The 13493-nt window shown below is 35.1% G+C and overlaps 1 protein-coding gene across 2 annotated transcripts; it reads right to left on the bottom strand.

Moving 5' to 3' along the window:
• Positions 1-1008: 1008 nt before the first annotated feature.
• Positions 1009-13372, bottom strand: LOC140975779 (regulator of telomere elongation helicase 1 homolog). Of its 2 annotated transcripts, none has more exons than XM_073439686.1 (24): positions 13123-13372; positions 12335-12591; positions 11286-11434; positions 10722-10803; positions 10493-10640; positions 10183-10339; positions 9740-9916; positions 9460-9587; positions 9285-9330; positions 8379-8520; positions 8133-8287; positions 7865-7956; positions 7683-7790; positions 7520-7588; positions 6404-6490; positions 5610-5669; positions 5394-5509; positions 4652-4709; positions 4460-4565; positions 3561-3628; positions 2917-3456; positions 2570-2715; positions 1753-1841; positions 1009-1246 (listed from the first exon to the last, which is right to left on the bottom strand). In XM_073439686.1, exons 1-23 carry the CDS (start codon positions 13222-13224, stop codon positions 1772-1774), a joined length of 3063 nt encoding a protein of 1020 aa, XP_073295787.1. In that variant the 5' UTR covers positions 13225-13372; the 3' UTR covers positions 1009-1246; positions 1753-1771. The 2 variants fall into 2 exon arrangements, with proteins under 2 accessions (XP_073295787.1, XP_073295788.1); XM_073439687.1 differs by having other exon boundaries at positions 1009-1234.
• Between the last annotated feature and the right edge of the window lie 121 nt (positions 13373-13493).

Genomic DNA, 13493 nt, shown 5'->3' with positions numbered 1-13493 from the left:
AGAGAAAAATATTATAAAGTGTGTAGTGTGATAATTTTGAGAGTTTGAGATTTTTACTTTTTTACCGTAAATTTTTACTTTTTCACAACAATACGAACTATATTATATATTAGCAATAAATGGAAATAAATTCTGCAATACAAAAGGTTGCGTTAGCAATCATTCATCAAACTAGATAGGTGTATTAATTAGTGTCAAAACTAACCACATTTATAACCAAAACATATATTAAAAAAAATATCTTGATGAGATAATTAAAAGAATATTTAAATAAAATTTACATAAAATCATAGGATATTTTATTATTAATCAAAATCTTCTTCCGGGTGATTAGTGAGAGACTTACTTTCAACTTATAGCAACAGTTAAATATGTGTTCAGCCAGACCAAAATTTTCTTTGGATTCACACAAAAAATGTTCTGTACTCTCTAGGTTCACGATTATTTTCGAATTAAATTCGATACAAATCATTGAAAACATGTAACATATATGTGATATTGTAAAACAAATTTGTTTGGATCTAGTACAAAAAAAAAAATTTTGAGTATAAAATTATAACAACTATATTAAAATCAATACTTATTACACTTGTATGCGTGCTAAAATATCATATATAAATACATAATCTGAAATAGTTTATACTCGTGTATTTTTGCTGTGGCCACATAATTAATGCTTTAATACCTTGGTATATTGCAATTATAAAACTGAAAAATAGTTTGAAAAATCACTGTAATTTTTTTATCTATTAATTATTATTATCCACAGCTATGAAAAACAATTATTAATCAGCCCGTTCTCAAGATTCATGTTACATTCATGTATGAGATATAATAGTGCATGTTTTATCTGTTATCTGCACAGTTAATCCAACAAGAAACGTTGTATCGCAATATGAGACAAATTAAATCGGACAAATGAAATAAGATAAACGCAAGGCCAATTGAAGCTAAGGTACGAAATATCTTAACGTACATTAAAATCAATTACAAAGTTAGTCACATTCATAGACGTTAAATACATTTATTATATCCAAAATTACGAATTATGAGATCAGACAAAACTGGTGAAGTCGCACCTTCTATTTTTATATTCTAATAGTCAGGGGTGGATGCCTTCTTCCAGCAACTTCTGAAACATAATAGCACTTTTGAAGCTCCTTTTACTCGAAAATTGCACGGTGTGGACGAACTTGTTTTCTAATGCAAGAAGGGTCTGCCTTTCTCATCTCCTCTGTTAACAAAACTAAGGTAGTAACAAGTCAACAGACCCTTCAGCTAGGTGACGGTTATAGAGTATCAACCATAAAAAATATTAACTTCTATAGCGAAAAGTTGTGTATCATCCCATAACTCTGAATACCTTTTCAGGCAGGCGCCCTCAAATACTTCAAAAGTGTAATCAAGAGAATCACTATTTCACAACTAACGCTCACTAAAAGTTGGCTTACAGCATTTAACGATAATAATTATATGAACAAGGCCACAAAAGAAATGAATTATTAAAGCTAGGGAGAAAATTCAGCTATCATGATTAATCCCACAATGTAGACAGCAAGGACTGTCATTTCAAGAACTTTTAGCCTCTTCTCACTAGAGAGAGATTATTTTCTCTAAATCCTCACTGGAATAAACACACACTTCCAGTCAAGAAATTGTGGTAGAGGGAAGAAACAAGATAACAACACTGATATTAAATAATAAATGACATTCAGAAATATATAATTCCTGCAGCAAGGGATAATTCCTTACTTTAAATGACAGCCTCATTTCAGTCAGTGGCCATGCATGAGTAATGTTCGTACAAAGATTGATATTTTACCGGAACATACTCCTTGAATCTGTTGACAATCAACAAAGCTAATTGAGAAGTTGATGATAGTCTTTTTTAAGAAATCATAAACAAATCCGAGGCAGATAAAAGAAGTTCTATGCTTTCAGACACCTCTGCTCCTAAAAAATCTCCCCTTATCCCCGTGTTCCAGAGAGGGACATACTAAAACAGGATGAATATCTTTAAATACTCAGTAAAATAAAGCATGCATATACATGTTTCTACACCTCTTCCTCCCAGCCAAAATAGTTAGCTGTGACCAGAAATAGATTTTCAAGGTCTCTCACTAACAGTGGCCAACTATGGAGGAGCAAAACAACACCACCAATCTAAAGTATTTCCTCCTTATAGATAAAGAAACAAATTAACAATATTAAGCACTTCGGTGTCATCACTACACCTCCACAATCCACTTTCCATAATCACTTTCTCCTCTCTCTATCATAACCTTTACCCACTTTTAACTAAAGAACATATTTGTCACAGAACTTATGATCCCACTTTCTTTTAATAATTTTGGACGAGGAGTCACATCTTGCCTCCTCCCAACATGCTCACCTCCTTCTACCATGGCCGTTTCATCTCAAGATAAAACTTATATGGACTCCGAGATTATCAATTGAAAAACAAGATTGCTAGTGGGGACCAGAGACTTATGTAACCTAGAACATGACCAAAAGACAATGGGAGATAGATGACAGTAAGAAAAATATTATAATCAAATATATATAATACCCGTAAAGAAGTGAGATCCTGTCAGGAAAAGAAAATAATCTTGCAATTGATTGCAGAACATGGCCAATCTTCATTTCTTTTGACTTCAGTGCCTTCATAAAGTTCACAAATTCTTTATACTCGGCATCATTAAGCTTTTCTCGGACCTACAAGGTACATGTAAATAGATTGTTAGATTGGGGCATATGATGTAAAAGTAATACTCCAGTATCAAGAAGATGTACAACAGCAGCAAAGACACTTAGACAAAGTCAGTTGTAATAGCAATTACCAAAACATTCCCAAATGCAGATGCATAGTTAAGTCCTATCCCAGATAATGAGGAAAAAGGAGAAAAAGACCTCCACCTGAGAGAGAAAAGCTGATCCCCTTTTCTCATCATTATGAGGCACGGTCTGAGAAACAACTTCCTTCTGTAAGTGTTCCCAATTTGTAAGTGCCAAATTTTTCTTTTGGGCAAAAAATTCATCACCAACCAGGACTTCTACATTTTCTTGATGATTCTGAGTACCGACATTCTCGGTCACTTGAAGGTGTTCAGATTTTACTAATATTTTCAACTGCTTTTCAAACTTCTCATAATGTTTTGATTGATTAGGCCCTGTTATCAATAAGCTAGGTTTCTTCGATGAGCAAGGTGCTATCAGTTCACCAGTATCTCCATCCAAACCATCTGTATTTTGGTTTGCACTTGAGATCAAAATTCTTTTCCTTGGGTTTATATCACTAGAGCAAATCACGGGTGAAACTTGAAAATGTTTGTCTGGAGTCAGATGAGAGCGGTTGGCAGGAACTATCTCTCTGAGCTTGCCAGAAATATTTCCTTGTTTGATTTGTTTAACAGAAGATGTTGTCTCCAAGGAGAATGTTGGGTGTATGGATGTTGTCTAAAGACAATTCAAAGAGAAAAAGGAAATGTGTATCAACTGAATAAGACACGGCATCAGTTCTAATTAAAATAAAATAGTATCACGGGAAAATTGACATTTACCTGGGAAACAAGAGGCTCGTTAAGGCGAAACTTGCCCAGAAGTTGGCTTTCTGAAACTTTCAGATTTTCTGCAATTATCAACATGTAACTACAGAATTGTTCTTACCCAAATATATCTGATGGCATTGGTATTCTGGGAAATATATAACACACTAAACTGTATCATATTGTTTTATGCAAAGAAAAAGGGTAACTAGTTCATCAAACCCATAGGCAAATGTTGGCTATAGCCTTGATCTATTTGGAATTCGACTGTGGATTTGTCTTTCATATTTGGTCCAAAACATAAGGTTGGCACACTAACTTTAGAAGGTTTACAAGGTTTGTGAAAGAAAAAATTGTTCTGTCAAACTCCCTAAAATAAACATCACATCATATTTATACAAAGTGCTCATTTATTTGTTAGGTTGACATTAGCATAGCTTCATCTGATCAACTTATTTCTCCAAAGTTCGTCTGGGGCTCCCCTCAATGTGGTTATCCTTTGTATCAGCAAAGCCAGATTTGCCCACAAATCCCCTTATCTATTTGTGGCATGAACAAAGGACCAAAACTTCAAACAATAGACAATGCTTCTAAATGAAAAACATGTAGACAGATATGCAAAGTGAAAATCGACTATAACTCTGCACATGCTCTCAAATTTGTAACTCAGAGCACCTCATGACTCATAACCACTTAGAAAAGAACTAAAACAGGAAATATATCGATTCAGAACCACATTACTTTGCAATGTACAAGAACTCCGCATGGCGTACATGATCATGAAGCATTATACAGGACGAAAAATAAATTTCGTTACACTTGGCAGAAATACGTGTTGGATCTATCATAAAATACATTGAAACAAGCACAAGAAAATTTAGCACTCCAACATTAGCAAACTAAAGAATCCTTACCCTGATAATCATTTCGTGCCAATTCTAGTTTCGTAGGGCCTCGAGTTCCTCCATCTCGAAAAAATCGAGTCAATGTGTAAACTACATCACCAAATTTCGAGTAACACTGCAACACAAGTTGACGTTAAAATTTTTGTTAAAAAAGAGAGACAAAAGAGGAAACAAAAGACCCCACAAAACAGACAAACCTACTTTCATATGAGGTTGTATCCACTGGGAGATTTGAGACTGACGGTTCGAATATGTGAACCTAGTTATGATTCAGAAGACGAATTATAAAAAATTTCATGGTGTACTTAATATATCGGTACATGTTTGATCAATTGAAGCCACATAATCATATCATATGACTGAAGGTAATCATTTTGTGGACAAATATTGCACTAGATACTACATTAGACGTCAATGAAATACTAGGTTTTAATAAATGTTCGTCATGGAACAAATATTACAAGTAATTGCAAGTTAGTTTTTCGAGTAATATTGGGCACATTCTGTTGTCACTATTTCGTGATATTAGACAATATCCCATCGACCTTCAAACAAATATTCAGTTTCTGATATTGTTAGATTGCAATGGGAAGTTTTTTTTTTTGGAGACTTTAAATCAACCATGCTGGAAAACCTGGAGTGTTATCACACCTACAAACGATTACTGTGATTAAACGCGTCAAAGCATTTGTCTCCAGGTTTCCAGCATGGTTGATTTGAAGTCTCCAAAAAAAAACTTCTCTTTGCAATCTAACAATATCAGAAACTGAATATTTTGTTTGAAGGTCGATGGATATTGTCTAATATCACAAAATAGTGACAACAGAAGGTGCCCGATTTAATTTACTCGAAAAACTAACTTGCAATTACTTGTAACCCTAGGATCACAATAATTTCCTCTCTAGCATCAATATCAAAGATGCAGTCGTCAACCCACAACTACCTCTCATCACAAAGTATAATTGCTCCATAATCATGTTGATGACGAATGACACGACCAACAGCCTGATTTACAGCCCGTGATGCTTGTTGAGAGTACCACTCTTCTCCAGTCAAACCCTGTCCTTTCACAGAGACGTCAGTAAAATTTCATGATATTTAAGTAAAAAAGTATCACATAAAAGACCCATTTATCTGAATATCTCAGCAACCAGAATACCTTGATGTTGATCATTTTAGAGTGTGCCTGTTGATCCAAGTACTCACGCTTCAGGCGAACCTGTCTCCCCGTCAATAACAGAAAATAGCTCCTTACAAATTTAAGGTGGTGGGGATGCAGGTGTGGTTAGAGTTGAATCAATATGTGAGTTACCACTAGCACACTTCTCATACCGGAAATGAACCATGTTAGAGTCATCTCACCGTCAATTTTCTTGAAAATGAAAAGCAAGATATATTTCCCCGCAAAACATATATTTTTTCTAAAATAAAATGATGGTCGTTTATCCAGTCAGCGCCAAATCATAGTAACAAAAATCTCACAACCCAATGAAAGAACTTTTGTACGATTTTTTACGTAAGCTCACATTCAATGATGCTAAAATTCAAGTCAGTTCATGGAAAAAATGATTATAGACTCAACAATGGGTTTTTTTAAGGTGTGCGAATAAGCCTGAAAAAAACATACAAGATGGTGATCACAATTTAGCCACTAGAAAATACACGAAAAAAAAACTACAAAAACACAACATTATATGCCAGGACAGATTCCCCCATGTAAAGAATAAAGAAAGAAGTTAACATTGACAAGAGAACTCGTTAAGGTGGCCAACTGGTTGGGTGTTTGGGCCATGGACCAAAATTAACCCGGCCAGGTATAATCAATTTTCCTAAATTTTGACTCGATAGCTACCCTAATCCTGTTGGCAGGTCCAGTCTGGGGTGGATTGAGGCCAGTGAACTTTTGTAGGTGAAAATGGACATATATACCGTATACGCGACAAAAGGACAAACCTTGGGTTCATTCATGGCAGCAAATGGCAAGCCAGTGATGACCACAGCTCTGCCAGCATGGTCAGCAAAATCCAAGCCTTCACTTACCTATTAATAATACATGCTAGAAATTATAACAAAGTTCATCTTACACACGTAAAGTAGCAGACACATTTTGCCTGGTACAATATTTTTGTGAAGAAATACAGTTTTCAAAGTACCAAATAAAGGCAAAAGATAAGAATGAAGCACACTAAACCATTTGAAAGGATTCATAAAAATGGGCCAAATAGTTCACCAACAGATCTCGTGTAAATTTCAGCTGAGTTAGGCCAGATATGCTTAAAAATCCAGATGATACATGTAATGACAAATCAGATCATGTTGTTGAACAAAATATCCNCATGTCACGAACTTGATTAATGTTTCCATGTGCCTCCATGACTCAATATACTTAGGCATGATAAACCATAAGACATTGCTAGACCAGGTATCAGATAAATATTCAGCATTGTGCTCTTATGAGAATGTTACACAATTTTGTCTTCTTATCCATATACTGTGTCATTACAGTTTTCTAATGCACATTTATAGTGAGTATGGATGCTCTGCGGGGTGAAACGGCTTGACCAAGTTTCGGTAAATATACTTGATTCATAAACACGTCCTAAATAAAGCTATTTGAATAATTTCCCAAGAAAAGAATATTTAGGGTCTCGGTATAAAAACCAAGATCGAGACATAAATTTAAGGAGAAATCATGCAAATCCAAGAGAGAAAATATTCCAATACATGTTATACAATTTGTCTTATTAACCATATACTGTGCAGAAACCATTTTCTGATGCACATTTAACTGAAACGAATATAATTAGTAGATTGTTAACATCACTTGTTTGTTTTCTTTTAGCAAGTATGGATGCTCTGCGGAGTCAAACAAAAGCATTTCAAACCAATATTTTGGCAGTATGACAAGATCAGACGTAAACAATCTAAAGACTTTTGAAATACATGTGAAAAATGTTGTTTTTGGATGTTTCAACAATACAAGCATGCATATGTAAAGATTTAAATGAAACAAGCCATATAGTCTGGAGGACAAAAGAAACTAGCAAGTTTACTCAGGTATAACCAGACCTTTCCGCGACAAACAGCAAAAAATATAGCTCCAGAAGTTGTTGCCTCCTTTAACTTTGTCGTATAATCCTGTTCGATAATATATGGATTGGCTAAAATCTTTCAAATAAAACTTCTTGACAGAAGAAGCATAAACAACAGATCTTGCATTCAGACAACTTACTTCAATTGCCAAAGAAAAAAGTGAGCCTTGCCTAGGTTCCACAACAGGTGACTTGAACTTGCACATTCTTTCCCAGACTGTATTTGAATTAGCTAAATTTTGTTGGCCCTGCAAATGTGGGGTTCCATCAATCAAAGGAAATCCAGGCGAACCAATTTTATCCATGAACTTAGATGCCTTACATTAGTTTTCCAGCAGTTGATGCATTGCTCCATAAGGTAGTAAGATGGGAAAAATACTAAGAGCCCATCTGGTACAATTCTAGCAAAATTGACTGGGACATCAATTACAATTTAGTATGTCTTCAAATAAATTCTTACAACAAAATTCAGTAGACATTCATTTATTGATAAAAAGATTTAAATTAATGTTGTCTATGGTATATTTCAATCTGCCAAATAAAAAAAAAAGTAGCACCGTTGATCTTGTTATCTCTGTGAATATACATACCAATGGCATTGCCAAGTTCCAGCTTGTACTCAACAGAACCACGATTGCGATAACAAGAATTGAAAGAATAGCCAGATGGCCCAACTGGTGCAACTCCAGCCCATATCTGATTTCCCGATATAACGTGAGGATTCTCCAACCGAACAGGAAATTCTCTACAGCAGGGAAAAATATCAGCAGCTGATTCTGCAAAGCAATTATGAAAAAGATTATGAGAGGTCAATGCCTCTATGAACAGTCACTCACAACTTCAATTCTTCTGCAAATGAATTCAGGGGTGATAATGTGCCAGATGTCAAAATGATGGATCCAACACCCAGTCTCAAGAATTCTTCCATTGCAATTCCAGGATTGAAGCACCACCAGCTTAACGTTCTTGATGTTTTCCCTGAATTCTCAAACCAATTCATCAATATTTATCAGAAAACTTGCTTTGTATTTTCAAAACTTGCTTTGTATTTTCACACATATTCCAAATTACAGGAAAAATTAATAAATTTGCAAATAAAGTTCTACAGCCTTGAGTGAAAGTTTAAATTTTCAGATAAAGATGGATTAAAGTTAATGTCCTTGTAGATTTCACTAAAGTCAGAGGATTGATGACATAGATATAGGGTCCAATTGCATATAAACGACTAAAAGACCAATAAAGAATGGAAAATGGAGGGCATTCTACAGAATTCATTCACATATCCCACTGCACGGATGGAAAACGGACATGAGCGCGATTCATCGCACAAGCACTAACATGTTCCTGTGCGAATATAATTTGGCACAAGGCATGTAGCCGAATGTGTGTGAAAGTAAACAACGAACTTATAACCAAGTAATCAAACTATCATGGAATGATGAACATGTGATCAAGCAATAAAATGATCATTAACGAGATTCAAATGATACTGTTGAAGTGATTCAAACTTTTCAATATCAATCAACAGGTAGGTTCATGACCACAACCTAAGTGAATCATGAAGACAAATGTATCACTGAGAATTAACGGCAAGAAGATGCCATAACAATAGACTTGGCACTTTCTTAAACAAATGGTGCAGACTACAAGAATGTACAAATTAAAAGAAATCACAAAATCAGATAAGTGGAAACATAAAGCTAGATGTTTATCCTTTAATGAGAACGGAGTGCACAAGATACCTCTAAAGGCATCTTTAGCACCAGCATCAACTTCTTGGACATGAAGCTGTCAAAGGTCAAGTCAAGGTACCATGTAAGTACATATGAGCAGATGAGGTAGCCTGTTGACATGAAACTGTCCAAGCCTGTAAACTCATGATGTCAATATATAATAAAGGGAATTAATTTAACATACCCGATAGTATTGGGCATGAGCAGTACCGTTATCTCTAAAAATCAGTCTAAGAATGTCGCCCATGCTCTCTAATCTGCAAACAAATCCATTCGTTTTATTCAATCCCCCACTTTCACTGGTGTTTGCATCTGATAAAATTATAAGATAATTAAAATAAATATTATGTAAGATCATAAATAATGCTAAATTCCATCTTTTTGAATACAATCTTGTCTAATAAGTTGAAACTGCAGACAGGAATAGAAAGATTGTATTGACGGTCAATTTAGAAACTGCTTACCTTCTTCAAGAAGTACACATGCTTTATCGATGATACTCATGAGCATGGTAGCTGTTTCCTGAGTTATATTTAGCTCAGCCAATAGCTCATATATGTAGGGCCCAGCTTTTGTAAAGCCTAATTCTCTTGATTCAATAGGCACCTCAGCTATTCGTTTCTCCAGCTTCAATAGAAGGGCTGCACAAACACTAACATTGACGATAATTATGATTTAACATCTTGGGCAAACCACTTAAGACTATGCATGATTAAGTAGAAATAAACTCTTCTCAAGTCAACATGCCACTATATCGGAATATGTTTCAAAACAGATAATATTGTTGTGGAGAATAAATAATTGAGATGGATAAAAGATTAATGAGTGTCAGGGATTGGCTCCATCACTGGTTATTTATAAATCGATTAATTGGGAAGGTATCATCAAGATGAATGCCATTTGTTACCTCGGAGAATAGCAAAATTATCTGGATTACAAGATTTATCACTTGACATGTCCCTTCTAGTAATAGAAAGATCAACACAATTTTTTGCCTCAGATATGCAAGCTGTCAATAGGCCTGAAGGCAGGTCAAAAGAGGCTGCATCAGCACATAAACCTTCCTGCATTTGTCAAATAATTTTCAGAAGTCAGCAACAAAGCTTATTAAATTTGATTGTTTTTTATAAGAAGATTGACTTGTTCCCGAAATCTGGAAAGCATAGGCATATTAATGAATCGAATGATGAGAAAAACGATGATACAGTCATACGTACTAAGTTGTGAGCTTCATCAAAAATGAGGATGCTGTTATTCCAATCAACGGATAGTGATTTTCTATTTCCACGATCAATAAGATAGTTGTATGGTGCAAATAAGATGTCAACAACTTTGTGCAACTCCCTCGACAGGTAATACGGGCACCTAAAATAGTAAAAGAATCATGTGCAAATTCATCTTTATCAACTGCCTCCTATAGATAACATATAAAACGAGTAAACCTACGGTCCCGAGCTTCTGCCGAGATTGACCAAGTCTTCTATATCAACTGGATCATCTCCAAGGCTAGAATTATTCTTCAAAAATTCTGTAAACAACAGAGAGGGAACTATATAACCTATGTACATAATTTATGAAATACAAGGAAGCAGAACAACATATTACAATATGGACATAAACAACAAAATACAGAATCACGACGGTCAGCATCAAAATGATATACACTCTATCAGCCATAAATTTAAAAGCAAAAGATAATTAATGTTGTGCAACAGTTGCACATCAGTAACCCTTTCCTCACTGTAAATGTGGTTCTTATTAGTTTCATTCCTTCTTGATATCATAAACAACTAAAATTGCTTTGTTTTCTAAAAATAAAGCCCATGTTTGCCATTAACAGCCTAGGGACGAAATTGGAACAAATCAAAACTTTCATAAATTTAGCATCATGCATTTTCAATGATAACTGACTAACTACTTCTTGAAGCCTTTGCAAGTAAACACATCTTAAAATTCATATCATGGAACCAAATCATGTCTTTAACTACTTCAAAAATGTATCACACATACCTGTAACACGCGAAAAGTGAGCACAATATCTTTTGGTACGTTTTTTGCATAGGGCATGGCAAGCATTTGTCTGTGTCTTTCCATGAAGTTGTCTTACTTCGTCATGAATGCACAATTGCTCTCGAGATCCTAACACCACCATTTTGGGTCTGAACTTTATTGAGTTAAATCAAAATTAATTCAATACTATCTAGAGACAAAAATATGAATATTACTGAATATAAATGTCATTCCATAAAAATAGATCAGTCCATCAAAAATTCATGAGAACTGGCATCAGTTGAAACGAACTAGAACATAATCAGAAACTGTCCCACATGTCTAACAGTCACATGGTATGATTATGAATTACAGGGGAATATACACAAAGTGAGAACACATGCCAGACCTAAATCTGTTCTAGAATGGAAAATGTAACGAATTATTCCTGTGGACAAGTTGCCAATTTTTGTGTCTATATCCAATCTAATCAGTCCTTATTGCGTGAAAGGTACAAAAGATATCAGATATGAACAAGAAAATGAATCAACCATAAATAGGAACCATTAGAAAATAAACAGGGCATAAAACCTACAGTGAACTGCTGAAAGAAACTAAAAAGAAATCGTGAACGGCATAAATGGCTTAAGTGGGGACTGAATTGAATGAAAATTCCTGGAACTGCTCTTGAGAGAGCACGACAAGTAAATAATCAGAAGAATTCTCTCACTAAATTTCAATAAGCGTTCAGAGTGAACAAAAAGTATTTGTGCAACTATATTTGAACGGAAAGCAAAGATACAATCTTGTCAATTACCATAGCCCCTCAAAGTCAGACTTTCACGTTTCTTTTCTATGTAATACATTTCATTTCCTGTTCATCCCTTATCCCGTTATTGTTTTATATATCTTACAGAAAATAAATTATCATTTCACAACGAATCCAAACACAAACAAAAAAAGGATAATTATTGACCCACGAGTTCCCCTTTCTGGAAGCTTCGTGAAGCAAGGCATTCAAACAAATCAGTCTTCAAATTTCAAAGAAACTATAATCAAATAGATCTGACCTATAGTTGGACCTCTTCAACTCTTGTATCACTTGCCGAATCTGGCTGTGGGTGCGAGATGTGTAAATTATGGTGGGATATTTAGAGGATCGGGATTGCGACTGTTCGTCATCTGGAAATTGGCTTCCTCTTACATGACTTCTTTCACTCCAACCTCTTGAAAAATCACCCAAACTTTTCCTCCAAGCTAATGTGGCACATAAAAGACACAATGTCTTTCCGGTTCCAGTAGGACTTTCCAATAGTGCATTACATTTCTGGCATCATAAATGGTTATACATAACTGAATGCGATTTCAATACCATGGATGTAACAGTTAACGAAATTAGCATCTGATTTTGTGGAAATCCCAAGCATAAAGCAGAATCTGGAGAAACAATCCATATGGTATCTACAGGAAATAAGAATAACATGACCAACACACGGAATTCAAAACCAAAAATATATCTTTTAGACCAAATTGACACTTTCAACCCAGAAAGAAATAAATCGCGATCCATAATATTCAAGATCCCCACTTGAAAAAAAAAAAGTTATCTCTAATGCAAAATAGATTTATTTCAATTGCATAGCATCTAACTAAGCCACTTTGGGTATCCGACTTACTCAGATAACCACAGTTTTAGTTGCTGCAAAATGAAAAACTAAGAATACAAGCCTGAAACAGACGATTAAGTAATCTTTTCTCCCCTCTACTGGTTGTGGCAGTCATAAATCTGGGAGAAGAATTTTACTAAACAATAAGGCGAGAAATACGGAAAAAAACGGATTTAACAGACAAATCTTACGTCTTGAAGAGACTGGATAACTTTTTCCATGTAAACTAGCTGGCAATCGTAGGCCTCGTAAGGGAAATCCACATCGATTCCCCTGATTTTGTATGTTGGCATGCTGAATTGATTAATCTTTCGGAGTACGCTATGTGGAGAATAATGCCGGACTTGGAGCCCTAACAGCACTGAGCTCCTCTTCCCGCCATTTTTGCCATTATAAATAGCACACGACGTCGTATCGCCGGATGGTCGACAGATTTCGTAGATTATTTATTTATTTTGTTTTATTTCACATACTTATTAACAGTAATTGTTGATCACCAAGCGACTGTCGTGCGCTAGTGAGATTTCGGCATGTGACCCGGGTTCGATACCTGGCTACGGTG

This window comes from Primulina huaijiensis, chromosome 4, assembly GCF_012295235.1.
Source record: "Primulina huaijiensis isolate GDHJ02 chromosome 4, ASM1229523v2, whole genome shotgun sequence".
In the NCBI taxonomy this organism is placed as follows: domain Eukaryota; kingdom Viridiplantae; phylum Streptophyta; class Magnoliopsida; order Lamiales; family Gesneriaceae; genus Primulina; species Primulina huaijiensis.
This window is presented reverse-complemented; position numbering and strand designations above follow the sequence as displayed.